At 46.0% G+C, this 21109-nt stretch overlaps 1 protein-coding gene across 4 annotated transcripts; it reads right to left on the reverse strand.

Annotated features, from left to right (window-relative positions):
- Nucleotides 1-1251: 1251 nt before the first annotated feature.
- On the reverse strand, nucleotides 1252-19212 carry LOC308180755 (cystine/glutamate transporter-like). 4 transcript variants are annotated; one of them, XM_080562892.1, is made up of 14 exons: nucleotides 19175-19212; nucleotides 18948-19057; nucleotides 15815-18242; nucleotides 13837-13963; nucleotides 12977-13092; nucleotides 12371-12496; nucleotides 9999-10098; nucleotides 9868-9912; nucleotides 9545-9668; nucleotides 9145-9248; nucleotides 7278-7374; nucleotides 6489-6638; nucleotides 3511-3685; nucleotides 1252-2620 (listed from the first exon to the last, which is right to left on the reverse strand). In XM_080562892.1, exons 3-14 carry the CDS (start codon nucleotides 16008-16010, stop codon nucleotides 2556-2558), a joined length of 1425 nt encoding a protein of 474 aa, XP_080419018.1. In that variant the 5' UTR covers nucleotides 16011-18242; nucleotides 18948-19057; nucleotides 19175-19212; the 3' UTR covers nucleotides 1252-2555. The 4 variants fall into 4 exon arrangements, 3 of the variants coding, with proteins under 3 accessions (XP_080419018.1, XP_080419017.1, XP_080419016.1); XM_080562891.1 differs by lacking the exon at nucleotides 19175-19212 and having other exon boundaries at nucleotides 15815-16085; nucleotides 18138-18242; nucleotides 18948-19168; XR_013941175.1 differs by lacking the exon at nucleotides 19175-19212 and having other exon boundaries at nucleotides 6489-6576; nucleotides 18948-19168.
- Between the last annotated feature and the right edge of the window lie 1897 nt (nucleotides 19213-21109).

A 21109-nucleotide genomic window follows, 5' to 3' on the forward strand; every position in this document is an offset into this window, starting at 1 on the left:
ATTTTATACACACAAGATAACAAAAGAAACAGAAACGCAATTATGAAGTTGAACCTTGGTTCTTCCCCATCTGGCCTTTTCTGACTGGCTTTTCACCTCCCTTATAGTATCTGTCTCTCATCTCCATAGTTGTGCAACTTCTATGCTTCTCTGACTGATTAGATTTATAGGATCAGATCCTGCAGGTTCATTTTTGCGTATGTGAATTCTCTAGTAAAATACTTTTCTGAACTGAAGCCAAGCTTTGCAGCAGACACAAGATATCAGCTCTAGGAAAAACATTCTGGCTTGGTAGAAAATATTTGCATAGCTCTGGTCGGAACAGCATAGTATCCTCTCTAAAACAAACAACTTGCCACAACCTGGAGACCTGAACACATTGTAAACTGATACCTTCTAACTTCTTTTTTTTATTATTATTATTACTTTTAACTGCAGTGTCTGCCATGGAGCTGTTGAACCTCAGATTCCTGCTGTCAATGTAACAGCAGTATTAGAAGTGTCTGCATTTTAAGTATCTGACAGGTCTTTGAACAGACATTCTACATCCCTGCAAGATAAGATCCTTTTCCTGCACAGTCAGCAGAAGCTCCCAGGTGTGGTTTCCCTACATTTGTCAAATAATTTATCGTCCATTAAGAAACCACAGCCCACTTATTCTTCCCCCCACAAATTTCAAGTCTCATTCCTGTTTTCTCTTCAAAGGAAACAGATGGAAAAAATGATGTTTCACCCTTTCTAAGTGTGTATCTGCAGACACAAAGCAGCTCTGTCGCAATTGCAGATCACTCCAAGGTTTGACAGAGGAGAACTGGTGCTACAGCGAGTTCACAGGGCTCTTACAGCACAGGAACAGGCTGACAGCACCTCATGTTTCTACCTCAAATGCAGAAAAATCCCCCAAACCAGCATGTAAGGAGGTGTACTCAGGCCACCTTTGGATGGTGGGGCTCCCCTCTTCTGCACGTTGGTTCCCCAGCCACACACAGGGCCTGAGGGGGCGCAGCCCCTGCTTGGGAGCCCAGAAATGTTTCCAAATCTCACTTCAAACAACACTTGAAGGCAGTACCTTCTTCCCTAGGTTGTGATGCTTTTCCCAGGAAGTCTGCATTTCCTGTTGGACAGCTTCCAGCAGCTTGTAAACTAGTTCGCGGGGCAGGGGGAGGATGAGCCTTGCAACTATGCTATTGCTCTCACAGCTCGATTTAGCACAAGAACAGAAGCGGTCTTAACAAGAATAATAATTCTCAATTGCTTAAAAAAAAGTCCTAATTATTTATTTCCAAATCTTGATAGTGCATTTTACAAGTTTTGGTAGATTACATTGGTTTTGTAAATGCTACTTGTTTTTCTAAGTACATAAATGCTCGATACAAAAGATTAAAAATGCTTCACATTCTGCTCTTCCTCTCTTCAGGGGCCATCAGACAAAGCCCTGTATGCTACTTCCGATCTTTTAGGAAAAGATTAACTATTTCCAATCACTTAAGTGGTAATTGCTCTTTTATCTGGACATAACTTTGCAACATCGATAATGTAATCGAAAACAACCCAACAACAGAAACATTTCTGCTGACAATGGTTCACGCGAGCATTTATGTATCGATTCAGCAAGTCATTTGACTGTAGATTTAAAGTTAAAGCTCAGACATGAAGTCTTGAATGTCTTCTTACAGCACCAAAAGATGTGCTTACGAAGGAATCTGCCCAAGACTCATCAGTGATCTTGTCCTCCTACAGGAGAATTGTATTTCACTGGAGTTGGGCCAAAATCTCAATTTTCCACTTCACTAGTAGTACCAGGTGAGGAATCAGAATTTATTCTGTCCTATTCTTGTAGGTGTTTAGATTCTTTTTTTTTACTGTGTCAGTACATTTTGAAACATCATTTCAGAAAAATAAAATTCAAAATTGAAACATTATTGTATAAGCAAAATAAACTTATTTTCCTTATACAATTATCAAAGCAAAACATTCTAACTTTTCTTTGTTAATGATTTGCTCTTCCTGGTGAATGAAGTTTTAGCCTCCCACCTCCTACTTTCCAGTTCATCTACCTTATTTTTAATTTGCTCTCCTCGTCCATTTCCCTTTATAAAGCTTCTCCACATCACCATTTCCCTTGACTGCTACAAAGCTTCAGTTTGAAACCTGTGTTTGGCTTCCATGTGGCTGGGATCTTCAGTAGTTCTGCAGTAGGATCTCTTCCCCTATTTGCCAAGTTAGGAAAATAAAAATAGCATATATTTTGCTGAGGAATGGGCTGGGCCGCAAAATTAGGATCTTCGTTTCAAACACACTTTGCAGGCAAAGAAAGCTCATTTCAAAGAACTAGATTGTTCTGTTAAAAAAGGAAAGGGCAGAAGCAGATGTGACAGGCTCATCCAGATCCTGACTGGCAAGCTTAGGACTGCTTGCAGCAACATTTTGGCTCAGGCTCATCCTCATTTGCACTGATTAAAAGAATAAGAGCGTGGCCTTCTTTTTGTAGGATCAAAGGTATCAGAAATGGAGTAAGTAGATTTCATCTTCTCCTGTAAGTTATGATGGTTTTCTCAGTACGTCTTGATTTCTTGTTGAACTACTTCCAGCAGTAACTGCAGCTTCTGCGTAACATAATCTGAAGGGAGGAAAAACAAAAAAAAAGTTTAATCTGAAGGATAGCTTAAACTGGGGATGAAAATCAGAGCAACACTGATTGCTGGAGCATTTTATATTAGCAGATCACTGTATCTGTTTTCTTTCTTACTATACTTTTTTTTTTTTCCTGTTCACTGGTTACCAGTATACCTCAGCACAACACCAAATCCAAAGAAATCAAGATTCACAATTGAAGTTATAAACTAAAATCAAAACTGGGCTCTTGTTTCAGAGTAAGTCATTGTACTTGTGCCACCAGGGCTACACCCAAGCTAAATCTATGCCATACATGGGATGGGGAGATGTCTTTCATTTACACACCCACATCTGTGCCCAAAACTGTACTGTTAGACAAGCTGCCCCATCACCAAAGAGCCTGCAGGCTGCATCATCTTTTCCTATCAGTCCTCTCCCCAGCCTTTCAGCAAATATGTTTGTGCATGGGGTTACAGTGCCTGGCTCTCACCCTCTCCATACTCACTTTTGATCTTTTGGCTCAGTTTCAGCCAAATTTGACAGAGGTGCTGATCACACAGACATGATAAAGATATGATAGCAAAAGTGATCCTCTTGGTTCCCCCTGTTGGTAGACCTCAGCCCTGTCTTTTCTAAAATAATACGTTAAGCTGGTTTATCAGTGCATTCACGAGCCAGGCCAGCCCCACACAGCACAGCCTGCCCCTTCTCTTTGGCTGTGGAGGCTGCATCCCGGAAAAGGCAGGGAAGGGGTGGCAGGGCTTGTGACTGAGGTTCCACGAGGTCTGTTGGTCACAGAGCGATTTGTGTTAGAGATGAGCACTGGCAGCAAACCAACATCCCTACCCCGAGCGTGCTTGGGTCCAGGATGCTGAAAGCCAACTGCATACTTACAAAGCAGGCTACGGCAGCGGTTTGACATTTGCCTGTGGATTACGAGGTAGTAGACTGGAAAGCCACTTAACACCATGGTGCATCCGATGCTAATGTTTACAGGGTCTGAGTAGAAAGACATTGCCACTGTGAAGAGGCAGATGATGGTAAAAGAGACAGGAATGAAGAGGGGGACCTGGGGAAAGAACACAGAGGATGCTCAGGCAAAACCGATCAGCCTTCATACATGCCAGCACGCACTGTATTCTCTCTTCCATTTTAGAGAAGATGAGAAAAGTCACATATCTATCCTGTGCACTATTTCAGTATAAACAGTCGTGAGCGAGTAGGATGCATAGAGGAAAAGTTGACTTGTATCACCCTGGGAGCCCAGTGTGCCCTGAGAGGCGCACACCTCCCTCTACGTGCATTGATATAAACCTCACCTCATGTGCACTGATATAAACCTCACCTCATTCGCAACAAGAGGCCAAGCCAGGGTCAACCAGACCTCACTGCTCTGTGAACATACAGCACATGTGCATGTCCACACACACCTCAAGCTTGCCACCTGTGGCAACTGCTAGTGGAAAATCTGAAGCTGTGAGTAAAATCCCTTAGAAACAAGCCGTTCTTTGGCCATAACACTTGTGACTCATTTTGAGCTGCCTCCAGCTCGCCTGAGACCTATAGTGACTGAAACAGGATAAACCAGACACTCAACCCCATAGCACTTGCATCAAGAACATGATTTTCAATGACACCCTGATGAAAGGCCAAAGTAGCTCTCAGCACATCAGCCTCACCTTGTTGGGTGAGCCAACTTATCTGTATTATTTGGAGAGTAATTTGCAAGACCGTAACAAATAAGCTGTGAAACACTCCCTTAGTCCCTAGATCCAACCAAGCCAAGTTACTCCTTGCTATAGCTGATAAAGGAGCTGCTGATCTCACCTAGGGTGAGGATCACATTTTGGATGCTGACCATGCCGAGCTGAGAGAGATCAGTTGCTCTAGCGATGGCAGCCATCCAGCCACCAAACTCGCGTGCTCCTGCTGCCTTTCCAGCGGGAGCATCCCTTGCCAGGGTCTCCTACGTGCGTACATTCACACTGCACATCTGTGTGAGAGGTGCGTGAGGGGGCTGCTCGCTCCTCTTCCTGGTGTTTTCTTACCATTTTTAACTGAAAATGCTGTGGGGGAAAATTACCAGCACAGCCACTCACATTTTTTATTATTTGTTCTCTGTAAGCAGGCTAGCGTCAGAAGAAGAAATATTTCTGACCACTGGAGAGCAGCACATGTACACATCACATTCACTCAGTCCTTCGCTGTTGCAGATGACTGTATTTTGGGTTTGAAGTGGGCATAAAATCTGGGGAGAGGGAGGAACAGACAACCAAACTGCCAGCATTTCCCTCACTCATTCAATCTGTTCTTAGGAAGCATTAAAAACCTAAACCTCTATCTAAAACAAAACGGGGCAAACTCCCAGAAACTGAAAATATCACCAGTACTATCAACTAATAAGCTTCTCCCAAGCAGGCTGGTTGGCTGGTTTAAAAGAAAAAATTAAAGCTTTTTAAAAAATCTGGTTCTGGGTGAGTGCATGAGCACAGCCAGCCAACAAGCTGGGAAGCTTCAAGGTCTCTGCTAAACACACTGTCTCCAGCAAAGACCAAGAAGAAAAATTACCCCAAACTTCGCATCAGGCCTCTCTCGGCTTGGGGAGGAGCCCTGGGAGTGGTGGAAAGCGTTTCTTTCCCCTGAGTTTTTTGCTGATCAGCTGCCCAGTGCCTGTGGCCTTGGAGGTCTCCTCTCCTCCACAGGAACTGGCTGGAGACACCATGCAGGCGCGACCAGAGAGGGGAACAAATTGTGCACATGATGAGCACAGCCCCGGCCAAATGCAGATGATCCGGCAGTGGGAGAGGTGTCCCAAGCACAACAGGGGCTGCGAAAGCCATGCCAGCTTCTCCCACCGACACAGGGGACCGGTTGCTTCCCACGGGCAAGACCCCAGCAGCCACCAGAGGGGCCCAGCTGGAGGCCAGAGAAAGGCACAAGGGGACAAGCTGCCCCTTGAGGAGCAGGGAATTGAATCTCCTTCACCTCCTCACTTCCCTCTGCCCACTTTTAATGCCTCTTGATGGTTATGTCCACGGGTCCAGTGCACCCCAAAAGTGCTGGAGCTGTACATGTGCACACATCTGGACGTGGCATGCATCAGGCAGCTCCTCAAACCCCACCAGGCACCTGTGTGCTTAGCACAATCTGCATCCCACAGCGGTCACATATGGCTGTAGGCTCACTGGGCCCCCCCGCCTCCCCGAGACAGGAGGGCAGGTCCTTCTCTAGGTGCCACGCCATCCACTAGCTGCTGTTAGCTAACAGCTGAAGGAAATGTTTTGTGTTATACACGCACACACTGTGCACATCCTCAGGGTCTGTAACAGCACAGAGTTGTGCTCAAGCTGCTTTACGCTACACGGTATTTTTGTGCCGGGAGTCCATTCCCTGTAAGTCAGGCCTGCTCCCAGGACTCCTCCGGCAATTCCCTTTTCCCCCAAGCCTGACAGCTTTCTGCTTCTCAGCCAGGGCAGAGACCTACCTGCCACTGAAATCACATCCAGGAAGGGTCCCCCTTGCGGCTCAGGAGAGGAGAGCATGGGAACTGCTCATCTACCAGCTCCAGCCCAATACCTTGTCTCCTGGAGCAGGCTACCACCCCCTTTGGCTGCATCTGATGACACCACGTAGCAATGTTTTTATAGGGTTTACCAAATCTGGCCATTTGGGCATATCAGCCAACCTCAGCAGCTCTCTACATGCCATACTGAGCAATAGGGATTGAGGCTCTCAGAGCCTAAAGGCAATCACAGCCATGCAATGCTCTAATTCTTAGCAAAGGATACAGAGATGGAGAAAAGAAAAAAGAAAGAAAAAAAAAAAAGATTGGCACGTGTGTCTCTGGCTGTCAGACACACGTCATGTGTTACCTGGAATGGGCTCTGCAGCTCTGGGTGACGGCAGCGATGGACAATGAGACCGAGGGTGGCTAATCCTATGAAGAGCCATCGGGAAAAGCTGAAGAAGTTCATTAGATGGTAGATATCTCCGATACACACCATGGTAGTAACCAAAGGGAACTGAGCATTGTGAAGATGAAATACAGTCATTAACACCTTACTGCAGTCCTCAGACTGGAAAAGGTAATATGGATCATCTCCTCCAGCCCCCCTGCAATCGCAGGCAGCTACTTCACAGCCCCAACATTTCTGAGGTCACCAAACATGTTACAAAACCCTGTCACAGACTGAAGATTCCCATCAAAAGTCCCAAATACAAAATTGCAATATGCTACAGAAAGGAACAATGGAGATCTACAGCAACCCAAACCTGAGAGCCTCTCCATAAATACTCATTTGCTGGATTTCCACTGAGCCTGGGAATTTCAGTTTTCCAAATAGCCAAAGCCTGGGGGAGACGATAGGAAACATCAAGCAGTAACTGTGGCAGATGGTGGGGACAATACTTGGAAAGAACACGTTCGAGGCAGTAAGGCAGGGACTTTGGGGCAGCAGGGTTCAGATCCCACTACCCGCACAAGTGGACGTAAAAGTTTACAGCCATTTCCAGTATTCCACTTTCTTCATTTTTTGGAAGCTCACTTAGTGTCTCGATACCCTTTAAAGCTCCTCAGCTTCTCCAGGTTTGCAGATTGCCAGACCAAACAAGAAAGCCAAGACTGCGAGAGGAGGGCATGTCAGACAGGCAGATCCTCTTACCATTAACATGACAGCGGGAAGGGGAGTATGTCTTCGAATGTGGATCATGGAGAAGAGTGGAGGCCACTGCCCTTCCCTGGAAGCCACAAACAGTGTCCTAGAAAAAGACAGGGAGTCCTATGCATCAGCACCCCACAGTCACACTGGAAATGAAGAGATCAATAGCTGGACTGACCGAAAGCCACAATGCACCCCACCCACACGTCTGCTATTAAAGGCCACAGTTCTGCACTTACTCACTTTTTAGAGGATTTGGGGAAAAAAAAAAAAAGTCTCCAAAGATTAATTTTGCATAGTTGTCCAAGCACCAATTAGCTCAGCACAGAGCCCACTGCTGGCACTGTCCCTATGGGTGGCCCATTAGCAGAGACCTTTGGGCAAGTCCAGAGCGACCATGAACGAGGTCAGGCTGGAAACAGAAACAAAACAGTAGGAAGCAGAGGGGTCACAAACCTCTGGTCTTTTGTAAGAGAGGCTGGTGAGTTCATGAAAGGCGACTGTCAGCCTTGGTGCCCACTCCAACAGGAGACTGAGCTTAAGACCCTGGAGGGCCTGACAGGCCAGGAATAAAACACATATGCATAGATATAGATAGATATATAAACTATATAGAGGTATAAATGCACTGCAAGCTCCTTAAAGAAGAGAGGGTTTTCAAGCCTCTGGCCAGTTGTTGGACAATATAGTTTATCATCCTCCAGGGAGGCCAGTTACACACAGGGCCAGCTACAAAACAACAGCAAAGAGCTTCTTGCCTCCATCTCTCCTTTAAACCGTGAAAGGGCAATTTGGGAGAAGGCATTGCATCCAGTTTTATAAACTTAATATCCACAAACTATGCCAGAGCATCAGCTGGGCTGGAACAGAGCCCAAAGCAGCTGGGGCATGAGTATATAACTGGTTTTATTGCTGTCTCTGTGGTTTTGCTGGGGTGTGGCTGGCCAGCAGCCAGGGAGGCCCCATCACTGTTTATATGGCCTTTCTGCAGTCATTATGTTAATGATGCCAGGAAGGGGGAGAGAAGGATGACAGGGACATGAAGAACCTCCAGGGACTTCCCATCCTCCAAGAAAATTGCTATCTAGAGGAGTTAAGTGGGGGGATTCTCCCCACTGTATTCAACACAGGACTTGAAGGTAGTGGATCAAATAACTCATTAGCTCCTGTGCTGTGGAAGATCCCTTTCATATCAACTGATTTTTCCTTTTGCAATCAGAGCTGCGAAATGGAGCTGGCCTCAGTGAGTTTGCTCAGCTCCCCAGGGACAGGACAACACACTTCTCCATGAGCTCTGCCCTCCTCTCCAGTTTCAAGGCTCCCACAAGGACCCGCAGTGTAGTAGCCAGTGGAGCTGGCAAGATGGTTTTTTCATGGAACAAAGTTGAGCCTTGACTATTGCTTTGGGAGTGGCCTGGCCATGATAACTTTTCAGTGAACTCAAAGCAAAGTCCCCCAGGGAGCGCTTGCTTTTGGCCAGAGATCCTCACAGTGGAGGGACCCTGTGCCCTGCAGCAAAGCAGCTGGGTGAAGCCAGCAAAAGATGGCTCCATTTCACTGAGCAGCTGCCAGTGTCAACAAAGCTCATAGTTCCCCAGAAACATTGACATTTCACTTTAAAATGAGGAGATGGGGGGAGAGGCAAAAAAATCTTGTTTTTATGACCAGACAGACCTGGCCAGAAAAAGGAAGCGGAGACCCTTAGACAGCCAACAGTGTCCTGTAATTTACATACTGGGAGTCAAAGGCCTTGATTTTCCCACAAGAGTGCCTAAAATGCCATCAAGAGGATGGACAGGTGCACAGGTTACTGGTGCTTCCCTCTGAGTCAATAAGCCAAAAAAAAAAAGTAACATCTCAGAGATCTGACCTTGAAAACGTGAGGATTCCTCCATTCATGGTTCCAAAGCAGGACAGCGCGACAAGGACCGGGACCACTGAGATAAGGCTTCTGCAGGCCCGCTGCACAAAACTCTGGGGGAAGAGCAAGCATGACTGTAGGAACACATGGTGATCTCTAGATGACATCAGATTCAAGAGAAGGAGTAAAATATAACTCATAAATCTTGCCTTTTCTACTGTCATCTGCAGGTTCTTTTTCATTATCATTTAGGAAAGACTAGAAGTTACTGTTGTCCAATAATCCAGAGAAATAACAAAGCAAAAAGGCATGTTATTAGGAAAACCATCTCCTAGACCTTTGCCATAACCACCCCCTCAGCAGAAGCTGACCACACTAAAGAAAGATATCAGTAGGGGTGACGACTCACCACAGCCACAGCTGGAGAAGCCAGAACATCTTGTGTTCCCAGGGCAGTGTAATAGGAGACATTGGTGAGCATATACCCCACAATGACGGTGATCACAGACACAATGACAGCCAAGGGGATGTTTCTACAAGAAAGGGGAAGAGAGGCACACAATGAACAAGCCGTTCCCCCCTTGTTTTTCATCGCATTACTGCAAATTGCAGCTGGCGCTGGTTAGGTGAGCCCACAGACTTATTTCTTCCCTTGCTGTTTGCCAGCATTAGGGGAAGCGGTGGTACCCCGGAGGCTGGCACACTAGAGCCGCCTGCTTCTCCCAGCCTTACCGTTCAGGTCTGACCAACTCCTCACGCACAAAGCTGGTCTGAAACCTGCACAGCGGGGAGACACAAGGAGAGAGGTTGAGCCAGGTGTCAACACAACGCACCACCCACCAGGTGCCCTCTGTCACACCTACCAGCCTGAGTAGGCAAACATGCCTGCGTAAAAAGCCAAGGGCAGCTTGTCTGGGACCAACGACTGCTTGTCAAAAGCATCCTGGAAGTTTTCAGTGTGGCCTACAGAAGAGACAAATGACAGATACAGAGCAGGGAAACATCAGGGATGGACTTCTTTCCCATGGGCTAACATCCTGCCCAAACCTGGGAGAAGCGGCTGTGACTTCCCTGGAGCCGGGCATTTGGATTTGTTTCATTGCTTTAATTTGTGGTGCTGTGCTGACATGCAAGCTGCATACACAGTGACAGAATAAATCTATCTCCTGACCAGCTACCGGAGAAATTTCAGGAAAGGCAATGGCAGCGTCTGTTTCTCCCTCAGATAGTGCCTGCTGTGGAAATGGGGGATTGTGGGGACAAGAAGTTCTCCCGTCCTGTTTTTCAGCCTCAAAGCGATTCCCCAGGTTGAATCCCTCCTCCCCATCCCACCAGCAGCTGGACGCTCGCTCTTTTTTGATGTGGCGCAGCCAGCGAGGCAGCAAATCCGGCTCTCACCGTGCTCCCCCCGGCCCTGCCGCCAGCTTGCTGACCCCGGCCCCACGCTGCGCAGAGCATGGGAACCAGGGGGGGAGGCAGCCGGCGTGGGAACAGCCCTGCGGGAGGGGAGCTGGGGACACAGGGGGCAAAGCAAACGCAATAATAAAAACTAGAGGCAGCTCGGATAAACACCCTGTTTTACCAGCTCCCCAAGTTTTCCTAAAAGCGCTTTGCTTGAAATGAACCTTGGCCAGCACTGAGAAGCAGAAGAGAAATGGTCGTTTTTACAAAGCCATCCTTGTTCAAAAAAAAACGAAAAAACATCAAAGTCGGGATATTGGTTATGAGGTATATTTTATATCAAACTCAAAAAAAAAAAAAAACACACCAAAAACACAAGGAAAGGCAAGGAAAAACACCTAATGGCCTCTAATTTGAAGGAAGAAGACAGTCAAAAGCAGTTATATTTCTAACATTTTGAAATCCAAGTGCCAAAAAGTTTGGATTCCACATCTATATTCAGTTATCCATATCAAAGTGTCTTTTCATATCAAAGTGCAGAGCTCATGCAGTTGTGTCTCTCCAGGAAAAGGATGAAATGACACGGAGCACGTGGAGAAAATCAGGCCACATCCACAGAGGTGCCTCTGCGAGGAGCTCTGAGATGACACTTGGGCATCCAGGTGTGAAAAGCTAGCCCAGAAAGTCTCTTTAAGAAACCTGAGTCAAGGGGAAGGCAGTGGCAGAGGAAAGGACAAGAGTGTGACTAAAGAAAACAGAAAGGCTGGGGAGTGAGGCTAACCAGTTTAAAAACAAGCACAAAAACTAAGTCAAAAAGAAAATGGACTCGAAAAAAAGCTAAACTAGAAAATGGAAGTGGGTCTATTGGGGTAGTCTTTTTATATTCTAAAATGACTGCCGATAAGTGATGTGACATAAAAAGAATTTACGGTCTGCAATATATTCATGAGTGATTTAGAGTCCCCCACGAGTCATATTAAACACAACCTGACATACTCGGGTCTCTCCACAGATTCTCTCTCCAGATGTCACCGGCACTTATCCTTCTTGCCGGAGGACGGGTGCCAGGGCTCCAGATTGTCATTTGAAGGCATTCCTAATAATAATGGCTCGGGATTTCTAGCTGCAGGGCAGTCCTTCATTTCAGAAGTGTTGCCCGCCTGAGGGTTTTTTTTTGCACGTTCAAAGGAGCCAGCTCCAAACATCAGAAAGAAACACAAATGTTGAGCCTACTGCCTCTGTTGTTCCCTCTGCAGAGGAAGGAAATAGTGTGAAGCCATAGTGGGCTTCATCCCTTGGCTGTGAATGCCAGGGGCTTTTCTACTGACTGAGGCTTGGATTAAAGCCAATAAACCTGTATCAATCCCAGAAGACACCACTGGTAGGGTTTTTGTTATATTTTTTCCTCTGCACGTGAGCATGAAATCCTGCATGAGTCCATTGTAAGCGTACCGCCTTACTGCCCATCTCCATTAGGAGGTAAAAAGCATCAGCTGAAGCCACAGGATGGTTAGAGGTGCAGTTACCAGGGGGCTGGTAGCCCCTTACACAGCTGTGACAGGCTCAGGTCACCAAGGGATGCTGTCACATGTCCCTGCTATCCCTTGCATTTATGCTGCTTTCGAAAGGTTTGGAGCCACACTGACAAGTGGCTGGCTGTAGGAAGGAAGGCATCAGCAGAGGTGGGTGCCTACATCACCCTGGGTGGGTTCATCTCCAAAAAAACCTTTGGAGAAAGCAGAGCTGAGCCGGGAGCATCGGCCCCAGCGAGGTGACACAGCTTGAAGCCAACAGCCCCTCTCCCTCGAGCACCCTCCGTCGGCCACGCACCTACCCTGGGCCAGCAGCATCATCCCTGGCACGATGATGAGCATGAGCGCCAGCAGCTTGACGATGGAGAGGGCTGTCTGCAGCCGGGCGCTCCAGGAGACGCTCCAGGAGTTGAGGGTGAGGACCGCGTCTGGAGAGGAGACCACACCGCTGCAGCCCATGCTCGACACACGTAGGGGAAGAAAATAAATAAATACAGGAATGCTCCCTGCCCGGGGGATGCTGAGGATAAGGCTGCGTCCTTACAGAGAGGGTGTTCAGAGTGAGAGAGAGTAGGCAGGGTGTTTTCACGGCTGGGTGCAGCACACGAGGCCTACAAAAGCCTTATGGCCTCAAACCAGGCAGCCTTTGCGCAATTACACGTGAATAGTTTCTACCCCTGTACTTGGCACCATCCCCTCAAGACCCTCAAGATCCAGCTAGACAACAGGGATGCCATTGCTCCTTCTTGGCAAACACAGGGGCCCCAGAGCAGCTCCTTGGAGCAGGAAGCTTCGAGTGGCCAAGGAGGTAGCACAGGACCCCAGTCCCAGAAGATAAAGCCCTGTAAGCACCCCGGGTCCTGGGCAGAGAGGCCCCGAGACTGGCAGTGGCATGAAGGTGTACTTACAGTACCCCAGGAGAGAGACGAGCTTCACGGCAGGAACAGGGGCTGCACAGGGGGCAAAAAAAGGCTCCAGCAGGTAGCGCCCGAACGCCAGCGAAACCACGGCGCTGTTGGCAGGCCTGGTGAGGGGAAATAAGCACAGCATCAAACTCTGGTCCATGGACAGCCAAAAAATACCACGAGGGAAAGCTGTGCACAGCTGGGGAGGGAGGGAAGCTTCCCACCCAGCCTAATCCTGCTCCACAACGTAGATCCCATAGAGTCTTTTTCATAGGTTTTCTCAGCAAATGGGTTAAAAAGCACATGCTGCAAAAAGATTAATTCTTAGCTTGAACGCAAAAGTTGAGATTAATCATACAGAGCAAAGCTGTGTAGTTCGTGTGTCCTACTTCATCCCAACATACATGGAGGACAGGCTGTTGGAAGGGCAGGATTTTCCTTTTTCAGGTGGAAAGAAAAGTCATTTACAATTTTCTAAGTTATTATTAACTCAGGGCTAAGCCAGAAAGTTTTTTTCCCCCCACAGAAGAATGTGAGAAGTTTCACAATAGAATGAGAGGATCTGAAATGAACCTGGCATCCACTCCCTGTCACCAAAAATATATCACAGTTCTTGGATGATAACAGAGCTGCCAGGGAAGAGGAGAGATATTCCTCAAGTACAGATCACGCTGAACACATGTAACTGTTTGCTCATTCTGTCTTCTTCCTTTTATTACTGAAAGTCTTTAAAAGTTTTTCAGATTTTTTTCCTTTTTCCTTTACAAACTGCTTAGACTGTTGCCTGGAACCATAAATTAAATAAATATTTTCTTAAATAAATCAGAACATCCAGCAAAGGGCAAACAGACAAAATCTCTTACCTGATAGCAAAAAACTCAGCCCACAGAAATAAGAAACTTGGTAGAGGCCCTAATGTCTCCAAAATGTAGATATAATGTCCTCCAGACTTGGTGATCCTTGTTCCAAGCTCTGCATAACACAAGGCACCTGGAAAAGTTCGGGTATAAATGAACTGAGTAAATCATCCCTTGGATACTCTTTTCTGTATGACTTCCAGGGATTGAAGGAGTCTGTTTAAAAGAAGTGGTGAACTAGAGGAAGAAAAGGGGATTTTAGCAGAACCACTCTTTTCCTTATTCTAGTGTGTTTAGAAGAAAGTTCACTGTTTTGTCAGAAGGAAGGAAATTTTGTTGCCTGGTTAATGATACAACTTGTCCAGGGAAGCTGTGTGGAAGTGTGTGTGGAAGAAACACTGCACTGAACTACGAGAGACATCCTTTGACAAACGTCTTGGAGGTTCGCGTTCCCTCATCTCCCCTCTCAGCTTGGTGTAACGGTGCTCACAGGGTGGCTGCAGCACTCAGCTGACCGCCAGTGGCTGCCCTGACCATTTCAATCACATTTCTGATCACGGACCACGTTCCCGTGTCCTTATCTTGCACGTTCACATCTTCATTTGAAGACCCCAGAGAGAGGACCTGGAAGGATATGTCTGAGAAGGGAGACCTGCTGCCGATGGAAAGCACGGCCCTGATGCTGCAGAGCAAGGTGAGCCTGAGGAGACAGCTTTAAAACTTCCAGGCAAATGGAGAGAAACCTTTACACCTCTACCTGTGCCTCCTGCTCCTGCAGACCATTCGGGTCACACCACTGGTGAGGGCCCCAGTTTTTCCTGCCACTCTGCCGGTGAGCTTATACTGAATCCCTGTCCAAAGTCTTAGATACAGGCAGAGCCCTCCTCTCATTTATCCCAGTGGGTTTCTTTACATGCTTAAAGCTTGTGTTTAAGTGCTTTGCTGAAGTCAGGCTACAGAGCTCATACACATGTCACACTTTATGGGGAAAAAAAAAAGGCATGAAAGAAAGCAGGCCATTTAAGTATCCAAAAAAAATGCATCAGAAAAATGATCACAGGAGGTCATCAAGCTGACAAAAGGGAAGAGAAAACCAACAGATTCAGCTACAAAATGCAACAACTCGACAAAGAGGCTACAAAAGACTGCCACAGAGAGAGAAACCTTCCCAGCGCTGAGGCTGGGCTATGTGGCCAGCACATGCCTTATCACTTATCGCTCTGCTCAGTTAAGAGGGACTCTTTGCTCACATTATGCTTTAAGATTTTCCTTAGGCAAAGTATATCACTCCCCAAACAGCCACGCAGAAGCTGCATCCCACATGTAGGGTAGAGCAGCCTATGCTCAGCAGCACAATGTGAAATACTGGTAGGCATATGCGAAGAGCAAGAATCATGACTGTTGCCAGATTAACAACTGAACATCCCAATTTCTAAATGTCACAGTGCCAAGGTGTTTTATCCACATGGAGTATTTCTCCTTTCTTGTTTTTCTTTTTTTTTCCTTTTTTTTCCCCCCTCAAGTTGTAAAAGTGGAAGAACTTTAAAGTCACTCGCTGAAAATAAGCTTCAGATTTCTCCCCAGAGCTGAGATCTTGCACTTCTAACAGCACCTTTAAAGCATTTCTGAGAAGAAGGTGCTTGTATACAGTTAATGAAGGAAACTGAAAGCCATGGCTTTTACCCATGGTAACTGTAAGAACTGCATTATTTCAGAAGAACCAGAATGAAAGGCACCAGGAACTGATCCGCTCCATCTCCTCGCTCCGAGAAGAACCAGGCATACCCGGACCCCTTCTGACAGACACCCACCAACTCTGGCAAAGGGCCCTGGTGACCCCCAGGCTTGCTAAGCATTTGTTTCTGCTACATTCAGAATGGGGAATTTTAGGTCTATTCCGCTCCCAGCTATCTATAATACAATTTTGCTGGCTCCCCTCACCTCCCAGGTGCTTAAGCAAAGGCTTACCCAACTCCGCACTCACCAAACATTGAAAGGAGCCCGCAGGCAAACCAGACCACCAGGGAGAAGCCCACAGTGCCCGAGTTTTTCAGCACTCCTTTCGGGGAGATAAAGATGCCGCTGCCAACCATGCTGCCGATGAGAAGCGAGAAAGCCCTCAGCAAAGTTATCTTTTTCCTCAGAAAGACAGCCTCCTCTTTTTTCTTGTCTTTCCCCATGGCTGCTCTTCTAATCCCAGGGGAAGCTCATGCATTTAGGAGTTATGGTGCCTCTCAGCTGTCCTCAAGGCTCACCTGTAAGACAAGGAAAGAGTTAGAGATTTGGATGTCTTCTTTTTTGGACAAGATTTTTTGCAGCAACCTGTCAAGACCTGTTGATTCCTCCTCAGCCACTGGATATAACCAGCAGACAAACCACAGTTGCATATAATACACCCAGCACCATCTCACACCACCACAGCTCCTGAGAGGGACTGGCAGCTTTTTCTCCCACTTCTGCCAAGGAGCACAGGGCATTACAGGTTGCATGGCACACTTTAGGACATGATTTCCAAATGCAACTTTGATGCCTGAAGAGAGGTTTGCAGCCCTGGTTGGAACTTGCCAGGTTAGGAGTTAATTTATTGGGAACTAATTTGGGTGAACATCGATATCGGCACATCAGCAGAAAAACACATTTCACATTGCACACCTAATAATCAAGACCTTGAGGGTCAATTTTATTTATTTATTCTTGGAGGAGCAAAGAGCCCTGTTAGCTGACATACACAAATGTTTTAAGCTGTTTTAATTTCCCATCCATCCTTGAACAAACCCCAGTTACAGCCTTAACGTGAAGGCTTCACTTTATCAGTGTTCCTTAATATAACACCAAGCCTTTTCACTATCAGATCACTGAAGAGCCAAGAATAAATATTGCTGTCTATTCTAAGATAGAGGACTGTCACTGATATCAGAAATGCTGTTTCCACTATTAATCCAAATCCCTTCTCAGTAAGAACAGCAAGGGTGAGGAGTTTTTCCAAGAAAAGAGAGAACTTCAGGCACTCCAGGGATCTCAGAAGCTGACCTCAATCCAGCCCTTGTGCTGCAGCAACCTCCTACTTCATCACCCCAGCTCTCGTTCCCCATTACTCAGTGGCCCTTCCCTGCAGGGACGGGCAGCATTACAAGCTGCATTTCCAGTCAGTAAAAGACAAGACACAGAGGCTACAGGCTGTGCTCAGGGTCAATTTGAGGCAAGGAATCAGCCTCCAGCTTCTCTGGGCTCTGGGCTGGTGCCCTCAGCGAGAAACTCTCCTTTCGCTTAGGTAGGTAAGGCAAATTCACATCAGTTAGCACAGTCTAATTTGCTGTAACAAATATGTTTGTAGTTAACCTAACAGCCAGGTGGACATTTTACAATGATAATTAACCCTGCTAGAGTAGACAAGATGGGTCTGGAATCATCTGGGTCCTGTCCTCACCTGCCACACATCGCCTCCAACACACACTGCATCAGTGGTTTTTGCATTACTCTAATGCTGTACATCACGGGTTTAGCTAATACTTGCCCCAACCCCATGACTGTGTACTATTGCAGAGCGACACTGTACATGAGAACTGCATTTTCTAGATTACTTGCATTTTTTAATAATTGTATTGGTGTGTTTGTGAGCGGGCAGTAGCACATCTAAGAAGCCAGAAGTTATTTTCCTGATGGGCTGTATTTTCTGTCCATAGATACAAGTGCCCCCACACCTCTGCAGGGACGTTTCCCATTGCCACTCACCCACGATACCACACTGTGCAGTCCCAGCATAACGGAGGGCTTCTGTCCCATCTCCCCAGTTATTTCCCCTCCAGGAAGGAGCAGGGTTATCGCTTTCTCCACACACATATGAGCAGCACATGTACAAAGCCCTCTCATTCCACCAGCTTTAGCTGCCTTCTCTGAGATCACGCCAAGCCTGCACAAGCATCTTCTCAATCAAGCCAGCCAAGCCTGGTTATTAAACCTCTAATAATGAGTCCCGGAGGGCTCCTCAGGCTGGGCTAGGCCACACCAGCATCGCCTGGTACCGCAGCCCCGCTCCCCAGAGCCTCACAGGGCTGCTGGAGGCAGGGGCTGGGAGAGACCCCAGCAGCCTCCCGAGCCCTCAGCTGCAGCAACCTCACTCTAATTAATCAGCACATGTGAAACACTGCTATCGTCTGGCATTTCTCAGCAGAAAGGAGAAATACAGAGCATTCGTTTGTAAGGGTGATGCACAGACAGCTCCCCGAATTAAAACCAGCATGAAGAGAGGTGTTTTGTGCACGGATATGTCTAAAACGCTATTGTGAGAAAATTAAAAGGGCACTTATCTGTTTGGCTGGGTTTTAAACCAAGCAGGTGCATTTGCAATCCATCAGCCTCCCATTTCTTGCTGGGATCCCCAAGCAGCAAAAGGCTGTGTCTCCTCACGGGCTCTGAAATTCCACAAAGAAGGTGGGGGGAGAATTAAAAAAAGAGAGAGAGAAAGAGAGATCAAGTCAAATTTGCACACCAGGTTAATGATCCAAAGTAAATACCAAACTCCATACTTCTGTCCACATGCCTCTTTTTTTTATATATAAACTATTGCCATGCAAGAGTATTTGGAGATAAAACAGTCCAGCACAGTAAATTTCAGAAAGGTGAAATCTATCAGGATTTGTTCCAGAAGCTGTTGAAGGAGTGGAAGGAAAAAGAATGAAAAAAAAAAAAAGGAATAATAATAAGAAAAAGAGTAACAGAAAGCTATTGAATAGCACTTCAGAGACACCTAGCAGAGAGCACCGCCTGGAGAGCCCGTTCCTGCCTGCTCTGCTTTCTAGCTAAATTCCGGCACGAGGCACATTAAAATGCAGAGATGTTAATCCTTGTGGCAGTGCCTAAGAATATTCACAATGTGCTTAGCACGAAGTAAATGCACAAAGCTGCTTTTTGTTCACCCTTTGACTTAAACTACAGGCTCAAATCCTTCTCGTGCAAAATGCAATACCTTTGCGTGAGCTCACCAACCAGCAAGACTGGAGAAAAACAAACCCATTTCACAACTTTTCACACCTGCTGGTCCTTTACTCATTTACTCAGTTGTTCTTTGTTTTTACTGATTTCTTTTTTTTTTTTTTTTTCCAAGCCATTAATCTTACCTTGCAGACACTGCAGCATGGATGGAGATGAAGGAGACAGACATAAAGGGGAAATCGTATTTGTTATTTGTGGTGGTGTCTAGAGGCCCCAGCCGGGAGACGGACCCATCCTTGTGAGCACACAGAGAGAGTAGATGTTACTCTGCTGCAAAGTTATCCATATAAACAAGCAAGTTAGACAGAGAAGAGGAGGGAGAAAGCATCATTCCCAGTCGGGGAGCTGAGACCTAGAGCAAGTAATGACCTCCCTCCTATCATGCAGGAAGTGGGTGGCATCCCTGGGAAATGGTTCATACCTCCAAAGTCCCAGTTCAATGACTTACCAAAAAAAAAACCCCTCAGCTACCAGGGAATAATCCTAACTATTTACAGCTGTATTTTCTTTGCCTGGGCCTCAATCAATACAATACAGCCAAGAACAGGTTAACCCCTTCCTTTTCATACGGAAAAGATCTAGGCATCAAACTGTTCTCTGCAGTCACACTACTTTTTTTTTTCATGCCAAAAAATGTCACACCAATTCAATGTCCACTACAAGGCACAGGATCTAACTAAATAAAATCAGCAGTGAATGGGAGCTTTTTTATTCATGCATGAAAGTAGCATAAATAAGCTTTAATGAGACTGGTGGTGGTCTGTTCTGGGAACTCGATCAGAAAATCTATTTAGGAGACCTGAAAGATGTTTGTTTATAGACTATAATGAACACAAGAAACAGGCTAAAAAGACAAGATGTGCAGCTCGACTTCTTTTCAGCTTTCTACAGCTGTTTTACTGCCCTGGATAAGAAACCCAAAGGGACAGTAGCTAATAAATCAGGCTCAGGCTTGCAGCCTGAGATGTAGTAATAAATCCAGAGTGATTGCTGTAGGTGTAAGCGTAAGGATTGTTTCCAGTGGGTCCTCTTTTTAGAGAGTTTCATGAATTTAGTCTTGTGAGCTGTCTATGAAAAGACTTAAATGTCTTAACACTTTTTTTTTCTTAATGAAAATACTTTAAGCCTTGAGAGGAAAACAGTTCTTGGCCTGGGTGACACTTGCCCCCTTTTCATTTTATTTAGGCATTTCCAGCTGTACTTTGGACAAGAGTGAAAATTTCTAGAAAACAGACTGATGAATGTGATGTGTCTGACATCCTGATAATGTGGTGATGATCTTTTAATTGAGAATCTAAAAGCGTTGAATCCACACTTCCATTCTTTAGCTAGAAATTGGACTAAACTGAGTCTGGTTTTCAAGAAGGAAAATTCCTCTTGGTTTTTGAACTCATTCCTACTTGAATTTTTAACCTATTCCAATTTTAAAATTCTTTATTACAACCAGTCTGCCAAAGCATCCATTGCAAGTGCATATATTTTAATAATAGTAGCCCTGATTTATTTTCACAAAATGTACAGATCGTATGATGTCATCTCACTTTTCTAAGTATCTGTAATTTTTTCATTCAACTGCCTTACAAAACACAATTCTGTGCATCAGAACTCATTTTCCATGAAAGCCGTGCAGGAAAATTGGCTCTTTCATGAACCTTTCTTCCTTTCATTTCACCTGTGACATGTGCAAAACACAAATACAGGACTGACACGCACCTGATTAAAATGCTCAGCACCAGCTAGTAAAGACTATCAGAAAGGTACTCCAGCATCCCTGTGAGATGAAATAATGCAATTCCCCTTACAAATAGGAGAAGCAAATAGCCCAGGCACTTGCCTCCCTGCCCATCTTCCCCAAAAGACCAGCACCGAGATGACCAGGTGCTAGGGCACACAAATCCTAGGAAAAAAGCCGTTTCACATGGAAACTCTCTAGCATAGTAGGACGCTTCCTGAGGCCAACATCTTGGCTCAATAATCTCTCTTGTGGGGCACAGCGTAGGGAACGGTCCTTAGAGCTTTGTTCTTTTGCAGACAGCACTCCAAGTAGCAAGCTGTTTTCACTCTCCAGATGAGACCTCCTCCCTGGAACAAGACAATTTGTCCTATTTGAAACTGTTTTCTTAGCTGCGTAAGACAGAACACAAACAAAAATAAATCTAAACATTTCTAGTAGAGGAGATCCAACAGAGAAGTCTAACACTGTTGCAAAGTACAGCCAAATTTTCCAAAAATGAGAATTCCTTTTAACCACTCCAAATCAAAAAACAACATTGAAATAAAACAACAT

This window comes from Anser brachyrhynchus, assembly GCF_964034855.1.
Source record: "Anser brachyrhynchus genome assembly, chromosome: 1".
NCBI lineage: Eukaryota > Metazoa > Chordata > Aves > Anseriformes > Anatidae > Anser > Anser brachyrhynchus.

What these genes read in the sequence shown, in the direction of transcription:
- LOC308180755 (XM_080562892.1), bottom strand. Translation starts at nt 16,010, where the DNA reads ATGGGGAAAGACAAGAAAAAAGAGGAGGCTGTCTTTCTGAGGAAAAAG. An exon ending in GCTGAGTTTTTTGCTATCAG is followed by an intron (nt 13,093 to 13,836) that starts GTAAGAGATTTT and finishes TCCCCTCACCAG; the next exon opens with GCCTGCCAACAGCGCCGTGG. An exon ending in CCGCTGCCGTAGCCTGCTTT is followed by an intron (nt 2,621 to 3,510) that starts GTAAGTATGCAG and finishes TCCTCCCTTCAG; the next exon opens with ATTATGTTACGCAGAAGCTG.